This window comes from Megascapheus bottae, chromosome X (assembly GCF_031878675.1).
Source record: "Megascapheus bottae isolate mThoBot1 chromosome X, mThoBot2.hap1, whole genome shotgun sequence".
In the NCBI taxonomy this organism is placed as follows: Eukaryota; Metazoa; Chordata; class Mammalia; order Rodentia; family Geomyidae; genus Megascapheus; species Megascapheus bottae.
The window spans coordinates 102,900,284-102,913,428 of NC_143547.1; the positions used below are offsets into that span (position 1 = coordinate 102,900,284).

Sequence of the window (13,145 nt, forward strand, 5' to 3'; positions counted from 1 at the left end):
CTATGAGAGATAAGAAGAATTTTACTAAATTATAAGTTCAGACCTATTATTGAGTCAAAAATCAGTGAACAAATTTGCAACCATTCCTTTAAATGGACTATACTACGATATGATGAATATACCACAGGGTGTATGTGTGCGTGCGTGCATGCGTGCGTGTGTATACGTTGTGCACATCTTGTGGGTCCTAGTATTAAAGTGTACCATGTAATCCATGGGCCAGAAAGTTTGGAAGACACTATTTTAGATAATGGAAGAATATGTAACATAAAATACATTTGAAGTTATTATCAAAATGAATAAACAAAAATATGTGTAATTGTAGATATGCATTGATTTTCTTGACTTTTTTGTGTGCTGGCAATGGGTCTTGAAGTCAGGATTATGGGTACTGTTCCTGAGCGTTTTCACTTAAGGCTAGCACTCTACCCGTTGAGCCACAGCTTTTTGGGTGATTATTTGGACATAAGACTTTCAGGCTCAGGCTGGCTTTGAACCTCAGTCCTCAGATCTAAGCCTCCTGAGTAGCTAGGATTATATGCGTGAGCCAGCAGCAGCCTTGGGCAATTTTTTAAAAAAATATTTTAAATGAAGGTTTTGTGTTTTAAGTAAACTTGTAGTATGCAGGTTCATACAATACAAGTCTAGATTTGAAGAGAAGCCCAAGACCCAGTTGCCAGTGCTAGAGCAGTCGTTGGAGACCGAGGAGGGACTTGTTTGTAGAGCTCAGAATGTGAATTTAGTGGCCCATGTCTGAATCTGGCTCAGTGACGTCCCTGCTTCACCACCTTGGAAATCACATAATATTTATGTGCTCTAGTGTTCTCATCTGTAATAGGGATAATAACAGCCTCTACCCCATAGGGGTTTTGTGAGGATTAAATGTAAAGTGCCTATGATATTGCCTGGCACTTGGTAAGTACCCAATAAATGTCAGCTGTTCTGTTATTAGTGCACCATTTTCCCAGCAGGCGAAGGAACAAGGATGATCACCTGGCACCCCCCGCCACACACACGACTATTTATAAAGTAATTGTGATGATATGTGGAACAGTTGAACTCCTTTAAAGGAGAGATACTGCATAAAAACTAGTTGTATGATTAACAAACCATGAGTTGCATTTTGGTAAAGGACCCATTCACAGTCTACAGTGTCAGAGTATGAAATTTAGAAAGCATCTGAACTAGAAGTTGGAAATATGGGAGGCAGTACTAGGTATTGAAAAGAAATTTTCAGAAATGGTTTTCCATTTTTCTGTTTTACATCTTTTGACCTTTCATGGACTTACTGCTTTCAGGACACCATGGCTCATTCAGATTTGTGTTTGTACACTCCCCACTTTTCTGTGACACTCTGGAATGAGCTTGAACCTCACAGTATTTCGTACAAGTTATGCTCTGAGCTGTTTGACAATCATATATATAGCTCCATTTTTTGGTGTGTCAATTGAAATGTGCACAGGTAAAGGGACAAAAATAGCTGGCTTTCTAAAACGTTCCTGTGGATGGGGTTAGATTGCTGTGCACCCCATCCAAAAATGGAGGCTATGTGTCTTTGACAGTGCTGCCTAGGCATTCACAGGCTTGATTACACTGGTTTGGCATCACTTTCATTGTTTCCTTTTCCCTGGGGTTTTCTATATAGATTTTCATTTACACATAGCAATTGCACATGCTTACCAAGTACAATGTGAACTTTCAACTCATGTATACTCTGTATAATGATCAAATCAGAACCATTTCTTTTTGCCCAGCTTTGGTGCCATCAAAACTTCTCATGGGAATTAAATATTGAACCATTGTTTTGCTCTACTTTAAATGTAAATTAATTAGGAAAAAGTATTTACATAATTATTAGTGAGCTGAGTAATAAATACCTTTGGGGCATGTGTGTGTGTGTGTGTGTGTGTGTGTGTGTGTGTGTGTGTGTGTGTGGGCACTGTCCCTCAGCTTTTTTGCTTAAGTTTAGCACTTTACCACTTTGAGTCACAGTGGCACTTCTCATTTTTTGGTAGTTAATTGGAGATAAGAGTCTTATGGACTTTCTCGCCCAAGTTGATCCTCAGATCTCAGCCTCTTAAGTAGATAGAATTATCCAGTGCCTGGTTAGCCTATGTCTTTTTTGATTATTTGAGTATGGGTATGAATTATCCAGTGAATAGAGATTCAATATGGGGCATGTTTATGTTGACTAATCGAAGAACTCGTCTTGCTTTCTTAGTCTTTTTTTTATATTTTTTATTGTAATTAATAAAAGGGTTACATGATATTTGCCAGATAGAAGGTGCATTAATTCACATATATTGATACCCTTTCACATGTCTTGGTCCCCATTACCCTCCCCTCTACCCCCCCCCATCTTGGTTTTCCCCCTTCCCTATCCAATTTCAAATAACCAAATACAAATAAATCCAATATATCAGATAACAAACTGAGATACTGTAACAATGTCCTTTCTGTTTCCTCCCAGACTTGGCCCTCTGTTCTCTTCAATCTCTGTATCTCAGTTCTTCTCCCCATTACCCCTGAAGCTGGTCTCCCATTTGGACAACCCTTATCACTTTCTCATCTATAAGTATTGAATTATATTTCCAATGGGATCTTTTCTCATATCTTTTGGCTATATTTGTGATGGTTTTGTTATGTACATTTTCTGAAAATATGTATGTATCAAGCATCCCTAATTTTAGGTACATTGATTCACCAGGAGGTGAATTGTCAACATGTGGTTGTACTCAGGTATGATTTATTTCAGCAAAAGGATGGAGGCCAAAACCAGCAAAGAGAAAAGATACATGAGGCAAAGTCAGGGGAATTTATCTGTGTGTGTGTGTGTGTGTGTGTGTGTGTGTGTGTGTGTGTGTGTGTGTTTATTATCTGGGTAATGTATAGAGGGGTTAGAGTTACATTCATCAGGTATTAGCTGCATTACTTCTCACACATTCATACCCCTTCTCATGATTTTGTCCCTTTTTCCCTCCTCCAACCCCCTCCCAATCATCTTGTTTCCTCCCTTCCTTTTCCTATTTTAAATAAATAAATAAATGTATATAACAACATACCAGGTAACAAAGTCAGATACAGTAACAATATGAGATTAACCAAAGGGCAACAAAAGAGAAGGGAAATAACAGTAAATTAAGAACGAACAACAACCACACAAGTTAAAGCTCTTGTTTTTGTTTTTTGGTCGTGAGGCTTGAACTCTGGCCCTGGTCCCTGAGCTCTTCAGCTCAAGGCTGCCATCCTACCCCTGGATCCACAGCCCCACTTGCAGTTTTCTGCTGGTTAATTCGAGATAAGAGTATCACAGACTTTAGTGCCTAGTCTGGCTTTGAAAAAATACTGAGGCAAAGTCAGGGGAATTTCTCTTTGTGTTTTCTTTTTACAAGAAAATTTTAAGCATTTTTTGTCTTATTTGTGTTTCTTTTGCATGTGTCATTGTGTTTATGCACCTGTAGCCCTCTGTTAACTGCTCAAGTTTTATAAGTAGAACATGCACTGTCTGGTAAGGTAGACCACCTTTTCTTGTTCCTCTTTTTCAGTGGTTTGCTTCTCATTTTGCGCAGGCATTGGCAGAATGTCTACATTATGGTGAGGCTCTAGAATCTAGAGCTGAAACCCACTGCCTGTCCCCAGGGAGCAGGAGTGCCATTTTCCCGGATGATGTGCACAGGCAATTCATTTCCATTCTGCATGGGATCATGAAAGGAAGACTTCCCATGGGAGATGACTCCTAAAAGATGAGAGGAACATTTATCAGGCAAAAGTCTAGCCATGCCATACTGAAGGAACAGTCATTAAACGTGCAGAGGTCAGAAAGACTGGCCCTGGTCCCACATACGGTTTCAAGTCCAGAGCATAGAGGGTATATTCATGTATGAGACTGGCAACAAAACATGCTTGGTACTGTAGGGCAAGGCCAGTCAAATCATGAAAAGCCTTGTCTGTGTACATTACCAAGAAGTTTCACTTTTTGTCCAAATGTGAAGACAGCCATGTATAGATTTTTAAGCAATAACATGACATGATTTGACTTGCATTTCATGAAAATTTTCTGGGCTGCTATGTGCAGGGTAAGTTGTTGAGTGGACAAGACTAGTGTCAGGACAGAATCTATCTCTAGGAATCATTATTAGTATCCTTGATCTGTGATGCCATGGAACAGTGAGGGGAGAGAATGGATTTCAGCAAGGTCTACATGATGATTGAATATAGTCAGAGGGTGAGTCCTTTGATACAGAAGGAAGATTCTGGATAAAAGAGTGAGAAAGAGTTTGCACATAGGATCTGCTAAGGCTCAAGTACCTGTGGGACGACCAAGTATAGACCTCTAGGAGGCAGGTGAAATAGGAGATACAGATCCTGAGCTCTGGCATAGGTGATTATATTTTAGGCCTTGTTATGTTCACTCCTTTTTATAAATAGATGTGGCCAAAATTTCCAGGAGATAGAATTACAGTGGGAATAGGTACAATGGGTGAGCTTTAAAAAAGGTCAGCCTTTACATGATTTTGATTATAGATGTGTAGTGAAGAGTGTTCCTTTTTCAAAGTGGTCTCAAATGACATTTCTTTTTTTTTTCTTTTTTTTTCTTTTTTTTTTTCAAATGACATTTCACATGTACTTTTTGAGTTTGGCTGAATAGATAAATAGGAATATTTATACATACAGGTAACTATGACCCACAGTATTTATTAAGCCATTGTGCCAAGCATTATAGATTTTGTGGGCAGTAGAAATAGGATCAAGGAAATTATTTACAGAAATGAAAATATAAATGTTAATTTATGTACAGTCTGCTTTTGACCTTTGAAACTTTTGATGGCTTTTTTGGAATAACTTTGTCAAACTAATTTACATGAAGTCACTAATGCCAAGACAAGCTGAAAGCTTGTCTATATAATGCCAAGTTTCAGAGCCTCGCTTCTTCTATGAAGTGATCTTCTTTCTTAATTGTAATCTAGAAAATGGGACTGAGGTAACTGTACATTCCTGGGCCCTTTCCTGGTAAGATGGAAGCACTTATCAGTTTTGAATTTAAAATATTTCAGAAATTAAATGAGAAAGAATGTTCATTTAAATTCCTGTTCAAACAAAGGAATACTGAAATTGAAATGTTGAACCAAAACTCCTTCATACAACTACTTTATGGTAATACAAATAAATAATAATTTTAAAATTACATAGCAAAACTGATCAATAAAATACACAGTTAGTGAATGGCACCATTAAAAATAATGGCCAATTAAGTAAAAATTGAAATCTGTTGTCATTTTGGACAAGACACAGAGATGCTAAATATAGATAAATTAAAATGACAAATTATATTTTTATGTCAGATGTATTTTTATTGCTAGTGTGAAATCAGAGGTTTTCATCTCAACTTTGTCCTTTAACATTTTTCAAATGTTACTATGTGCTATTTTGATCTGAAAAAATATACATGATTGCTTTTGTGAAAGTCTCTGTTCATCATATCTCTTGACTGATAGGTATTAGAACTGATGAAATTTTCACTTGGGGGAACCAGGGCAAGGAAGTTGACAGTGTAAATTCTCTGCTGTCAGTTTCCTAGTTTTAATAGTGTCTTCGATTATAAAAGATGTTAGCATTGGGGAAACTAGTGTTGAATGTATGCAATCTTTCTTTATATTTCTTAGTAACTTCCTGGGAATCTATGATTACCTCAGAGTAACTGTAAATAAAATTAAAGTAGTTACTAGCTTCACTACAAATTCTTAAGGTTTCTGATGTATTTCAGATCGTCTTTCCTATATAAGAGCAGTAGAGAAATCATCCCCCAGAGATTGTGGTTCCATAGGGGAGACGTGGGTCACAGGCATCCTACCTGGATTTCTTTTTTTTGCCAGTCATGGGGCTTGAACTCTGATCCTGGGCACTGTCCCTGAGCTCATCAGCTCAAGGCTATTGCTCTATCACTTGAGCCACAGTGCCATTTCCAGTTTTCTGGTTGTTAAGTGGAGATAAGAGTCTCATAGAATTTAGTTACAGGACTGGCTTTGAACCATGATGCTCAGATCTCAGCCTCCTGAGTAGTTAGAATTACAGGAGTGAGCCACTGGTACCCAGCTTAGACTTCTTGAAGTAAACCCAGCCAAAGCCACCCCAATTCTGAGGCCAAGCTCTAGGGACGAAAGCACCTTGACTCACATGGTCACTATCACCTGAGAGAATTTCAGACTTTGCTTGACTGGGGCTGGATTTTTCTTGAATTCTCCCCTAGGTGAACATGGAATCAGAGGGAAGACTTCAACATTTCCTCTCTGGTAAACTGGACTCCCTACTGGGAGGATGGTTAATAGATAAAATTCCACATCCAGTGCTCTCCACACCCAGTGTGCTCCATGGGCCTTCCATTTCCCCAATTGATAGAATAGACCCACATGAGGTAAGATTTAGGGACAGTTTTTGCAGTGTACGGTCCTGAAGATAAAATAAATGGCAGCTAAAAACTTACTAACTTTAGTTTTTAATAGTTTACCCAGTGAAGGTTGTAACCACTTTCCACCTGCCTTGGACACTCTGTACTTTACAATGATGATGTCCAGACAGATTAACTCTGGAAAAGCACTGAGAAATATTTTTTTTTGAAAACTGGAGGATGAGAATCTGAAGGCTGATATTTATCACTTAGTAGTGCAATAATTGAAGTAATATTGAAAGAACAAGCATGGTAAGTTGCTGCAGAGGTAGTTATCATTTCTGTCTACTTTCTGATTCAACATCTATGTCGTTGATCTTAGAAAATAAACCTGCAATAATAATTTTATAGTTTATCTATTCCCTAAGTCTAGTATTTAAAGAATTGAAAACACTTTCTTTAAAAATAATACATTTGGGGCCAGGATTTTGGCCTAGTGGTAGAGTGCTTGCTTAGCATGCACAAAGGCCCAGGTTTGATTCCTCAGTACCACATACATAGAAAAAAAGCCGAAAGTGGTACTGAGGCTCACATGGTAGAACTCTAGCCTTGAGAAAGCCCAAGGACTGGCAAAAAAATAAATAATTAAAAAATTTAAAAAAAGACATTCATTTTTACAAAATGATAGTGGATTTAAATTACAGATCACAAATTTGTACAGTTTTACATTGACTGTAAATATTATGTATGAATTTCAATAGCTAAGTAAGATAGAGAATGTAGGTCTATGTTATTTTTGTCTCTTGATAAATACAGGCTATGTATAATATTAATTTTTTTTCAAGTAGTAATGATATACAGACTATTGAATTCGTTAGAATTGCTTTAATACTTGATGTTCTTTTTTTTCTACTGGGAGCTTGTATTATAAAATTCTTTGTTTATAAAATACTTTGTTTCTCTCATCTGAATATTTAATGAGGAAAGGAGAAACTAAAATATCTGGAAAGTAGGTCCTGGCGTAATTCCTTAAAATTCATTCTTTTCGAATGCTTGTTTCAGTTGAGTCCAAGTAGTTTGTGGAAAGCTTGCACTAGTAAGCAATGCTTTTGAAAATTGTTGTCCTGTAACTAACTCTAAGTTAATTTATTTAGATTATAAAGATGTTGATTTAATACTGTGATGCAGTATTATTACATTCGTTGATATTCTATTTCATGATGAGAAGTATTGGACCGTTATGTAATCGATTTTCACAAAATACTTGAGGTGTGTGCCTAGCTCTTAGCATCAAGCGTAGACTAGAAGGCTGTTTCTATTGCCAAGCTGTCATTGGTATGTTTCAGAGATAAAGAATATCTTCACAATGTGAGCTGTCACTGTAGAAGGACGTTCTTGAGAAAGGCCACCTGATATGTAGCTACCATGGAGATGTTGTTGCCTCACACACAGGAGGGAAAAAAATTGTGCTTGAGTTCTTTTGAGTCAAACATATTGAGGAAATAATGGAGATAATTTTGATTTGGGCCATATAGTTTTCATCTGATAATAAGTGTATAACTTTCTAAAACATCCGTTTTCACATAAGAGAGAAGAAAGGATACTTGAGGCCCCAAAAGTTGCTTTAATATCAGTGGCTGAGAAATAGCAGTTTACCTTGAAAATGCTACTGGCATGTTAATGAACACTGACAGTATTATTGAATTTAATTTTCTCTCTAGAAAAAAGGTTGAAGCATTCATTCTTTTAAGCACTCATTCCATATTTCCTTGAGTTTCATGTGCAGCATGCAGATAACTAAAAGCAAAGAACAAAAATCAACATTATTTCAGAGTTTTCTTCTGAAATCAATGATGTTTCAAAATATCTGCCATCTATCACTTCTCCAAAAGCAGAGGGACTGACCCATGTGGTGGAGGTGTTCAAAGTGATAGCTCACTAAGGTTTGTTCTTAGGTTTGTTCCGTAAATTCTGTTAATAGATGAAGTACACCAAATAATTTCATTCTGTTTTCACCCGATGTCTAAGTTAGCCTTCAGTTGATATCCCTCAGTGGTATTGAATAATTAAGCATTGCTCTATAGTCTCTCTTAGGCTTGAGCCTCAGTGAATTGCTTAGCTAGATCAGTGTCATTATTACTGTATGGAACACATGTTATCCATTGTAGAGTATGAAATACTCACCTAGCACTGAGGATGCTGTATTGTTTGGGAAATTTGGGAAAACCATGTGCTTCAGTACTGACGAAGTAGGGAAATTCATAGAGGAAAAGGTCCCAGCCATGGAGCCTATAGAGAGAGCAGGCATGTCGGGGTTCTAGGGCTTCATGTTATCATTCAGTCAACAAATACATATTCTACAAACCATGGAGCAGACACTGTTCTAGTTAATAGGATGGAAGATAAGAACAAAGCAAGTAGCTGCCGACTTGGAGTCAATGTTCTAGAAAGGGGACAGTGGAGACCCAACAGTGATCAAGTGTACATGTTGATAAGCCCAATGGTAATAAGTGATATGAAAGAGTAAGACTCAGGCTGGAAGGGTATGATTGGAGGAAGTAGCATGTTGCGTTTCTGTAATGTGTCAGAGAAGATATTGATTCAGGTTACTTTTGGTCAGAAATGAGAGAGAAATAAGAGAAGTAGCCATGAGAGAAGAGGATTCTGGAGGGTAGAAAGGTAAAGACAAAGGTCCTGAAGCTGAGACGTGCCCTGAACTTTCAGGGGTCAACCTAGGAGCCAGTTTAGCCACAGCAGAGTGAGCAGGGCACACATAGCTGGGGTGGGGGAAAGCCAGCCAGATGGCATAAGGCCACGTTGGCCATTGGAAGGACTTGTACATTTACTCTGAGCCAGATGGAAAGCCACAGGGGATCATGGCAGAGAAGTGAGTTGACCTAACTTCACTGTGGCACACTCTTACTCTGACCTTTAAGGTGTAAAGATAAAGACAGGGGGACAGTCAGAAGTTATTATACCAAGCCAAGTAAGAGATGGATCAGGGTGTTAGGTAAGGAAAAAAATACTTTTTAAAAGATTTTTGGCGGGCCGGGAATTTGGCCTAGTGGTTAAAGTGCTTGCCTAGCATGCATGAAGACCCGGGTTTGATTCCTCGGTACCACATACATAGAAAAAAGCCGGAAGTGGTGCTGAGGCTCAAGTGGTAGAGCTCTAGCCTTGAGAAAGTCCAAGGACATTGCTCAGGCCCTGAGCTCAAGCCCAGGACTGGCAAAAAAAAAGATTTTTGGCTCAGTCATCTAGGTCAGAGTATCAATTGGCTGAAATATGTGGACTGGAAATAGCAGAACTGGTAAGTTGGAGTCAAGAGTGTGGCTTGGGTTGGGGGTTATTACCACCCCAGTCCCCTGTGGCCCTAGTGTGAGAGAGTTGTTGATCAGGGATACTTCTGGAGCCCAGTGAAGTGCTAGCTAGAGTGGCCACCGGTGGGCATATGACATTTGAAGCTAGTAAATTAATCAATAATGTCTTGAGAGTGCGCATACAGAGAAGCCATACAAGGTCTGTATTCTGTCTTTTCAGAGGCCAGTACATTGATTTAGAATTCACAGCAAACTTTTAATTAAGAGTTTTCTAATGGCCTACTTCTATTTAAATAAACATGTCACCGTACTCTTTAGAAATAGGTATGCTGTTTAATAATCATTCCTCAATTTTTAGACTTAGTGGGTTTTTACTTAAGTAGTTGAAAATCTTGTTTGAAGTTGATAGATATTTTTTGGTCTGCAAATCTGATTTTTTATGGACTCTCATTTTAAAAGCAAATTAAAAGAGATGTTCGTAGCTATAGAAAATTGAGGTTTAAAAAGTAATTATTACTCAAGATAGAAATTGTGTATATCTGGCCTGAATTTTCCACGGACTTCTGTTGTAAGGCTCAGTTTGGGTTGTAATTTCATGGTCAGAAAATCTGGTGAAATTTTATTTTGTGAAAAATCAAAAGATGTATTGTTAACAGATTATTTGGTCACACTGAACTTTCAATTCTTTTCTTTGCATTTTCTAGCCATTATTTGCATTTTTAAATGAAGAGAAATTTAATGTAGATGGATGGGCTGTGTATAACCCAGTTGAAGAATATAGAAGGCAGGTAAGTTAATAGATGTTGGCTGAGATGAGTTTCTTGTATGGGGGCAGGATGTCTCTAAGAACCAGTAACGTTATTGCTTAATATTCTTAATGGCCATGGCACTAGCCACCTTTTGTAAGCTGTAAATCATTCTGTCACTCTGTAATTTACAAGTCCATTCTCTTTAAAGGTGAATGACCAGTTTTTGTGTCCCTATATGAAAAACTAAAGTTTCATGTTATAAAATGTGTCTGGTACCTAGGATGCAAAAAAGTTAAACCTCTCTATATTTTATTTTTAGAAATTCATGTTGTTATTTATTTGTATATTTGGGAGCTTAACTATCACCATGAAATTTAAATTATATTCATTCTGAGTTTTAGATTCAGATGAATTAGAATTGCTTTACTATAATGATTACTTTCACAAAACATTTGATGATTGTATATTAATCATTGCGTTTATAATTTGACCCCTGATATAACTATGTGGAATAACTATGTGGAATTAGCAATGTACAAATTTTTGTGTGCATGTCTGTACTGGGCTTGAACTAAGGACCATGACCACTCATTTGGCTTTTCTACTCGAAGTTGATACTCTACTACTTTAGCTGGTTTCATTCCCGGTGATTTGCTCATTAATTGAAGATAATAGTATGTCAGGTTTGCCTGGGATCTGGGATCCTCAAATCTCTGTCTCCTCAGAAGCTAGGTTACAGGCATGAGCCATCAGTGCCTGACTGCAGTGGATTTTGTTTAAATAATTCTTCTACAAAATGCCTAAAACAATTCAGAAATCTTACTGAATGCGGGTTTTTTTTGCCAGTCCTGGGGCTTGAACTCAGGGCCCGGGCACTGTCCTTGAGCTTCTCAAGGCGAGTGCTCTACCACTTGAGCCACAGCACCATTTCTGGGCATTTTCTCTGTATGTGGTACCGAGGAATTGAACCCAGGGCTTTGTGCATGCTAGTCAAGCACTCTACCACTAGGTCATATTCCTGGCCCTTGAATGAGTTTTAAGAACCGACTCATGCCTATTTTCCAAGTACTTTGAATATTCATTAGCAAATTTGATGCTCTGTAATTAGGTGTCAGAGTTTTGCTGTATAACACATGTGAGTTAGTATGTCCCATTGCTTCCATAAATCATTTTTACACAACTGAGTTTTCAAAGTCTGTGCACACCTCTCAGTTTACTAAGCTCTTTTCTGGACCAGCTGGCTACTCAGCTTGAAGAAAACCCCACTAAAACAATTATGTTATGGAGACCTGTGTAAATTAGGTATTAAGGTATGTTACCATATTTCTAGAGCATTGTTGAAAATAGACTTTTCTTTAGCTCAGGCTGTATAGCTTGATGCAAATCAGTTCCTATTTTAATGACTGCATGCATATTTGAACTTCTGAAGGTACTTTGTTCTAGACTGCCATTATATGCGATCTTTTTTTCTTATAACTTTCTGATGGGACTTAAACCCCTCTAATTGGATTCAGCATCAGACCCAGCATCTGTTTGGTCCGTGATACATAGGGCCAGACCTAAAGAAAAGGTACAATGTCTGTCCCCAAAGCAAACACCCACCTAGCTCACTTACGTGTGTGTATTTGTGCATCTGTGAGTATGGGGGAGAGTATTCCACCACCTCTGGATCTTGTCCTTATGGGATATCATTTTGTGGGTAGCTGAGAAGAGGGGAGGTATCTCCCTGTCACAGTATCAGTCCGCTTTAAATGCAAATGACTATACTACTCACACAACCTGTAGGGTTACCTCAATCACAAATGACTGAATTTTAAAAACTCACAGGAGGTGGAGAAATGAGCCTCCCCTGGGGGGTTTTCCTTTATTTCCCCTCTGTGATTTTTCCTCATGAGCCTTGCCTCTTCCACTTGGTAATAAATGGTAGCTTTCATTCCATTTTGAGTAAGAACTTACCTGATCTCTTCTGCCCTCAGATACAGATTAGCATTGCCTATGATTATTTTCTTGGATGTGGGGGATGCATGGGTGGGAGATAAACTTGGATGATTCTATATTGTCCAAGTTGTGTAGACATCAAATAAAAGGAGATCTCAAAGTCAAATGAATCTGTACTTGGAAAAAGATAGTTTAGAAATGTGGAGACCACAGTGTTTTGTTCATGTCCTTCATGTCTGGGTTATTGATTTGACATCCTTATTATAAATAGGTAGGCTGTCATCACCCTGTGGTCAAAGAAGCATGCACACAGAATGCTAGAAAGAAGAAAAGAGGCACCAGGAAAATGCAAAGTCAGAAGTCATATGGTGCTGACTTAGACTTACTTTTTTTTCCTACAGGGTTTACCCAATCACCACTGGAGAATAAGTTTTGTGAATAAGTGCTATGAACTCTGTGACACTTACCCTGCTCTTCTGGTGGTTCCCTACCGTACCTCTGATGACGACCTCAAGAGAGTTGCAACGTTTAGATCCCGAAATCGCATTCCTGTGAGTACTGCCATTAACCTTGCTCTCAAAGAATATTTCTCTGAATTGTATGCCTTTATATTCCCTAGGAACAGGAAGCATGTAATTCACAGAAAATTTCTTTTCCAAATTTCATTCTAACAAATAATAAGCTGGTGCCCTTTGATGACAAAGCACCTAATTAAATAGGGGAAAAAAGTAAAATAACACCTGCCCTTCAGGA

The 13,145-nt window shown here is 38.1% G+C and overlaps 1 protein-coding gene across 2 annotated transcripts in view; it reads left to right on the forward strand.

Moving 5' to 3' along the window:
• The window catches only part of Mtm1 (myotubularin 1), a 94,350-nt gene that overhangs the window by 52,846 nt on the left and 28,359 nt on the right, over positions 1-13,145 (forward strand). For both annotated transcript variants that reach the window (XM_090326857.1, XM_090326856.1), the window contains 2 exons: positions 10,410-10,493; positions 12,794-12,943. In XM_090326857.1, the coding sequence (XP_090182983.1) occupies positions 10,410-10,493; positions 12,794-12,943 (234 nt within the window). The remainder of the gene's footprint in view (positions 1-10,409; positions 10,494-12,793; positions 12,944-13,145) is intronic.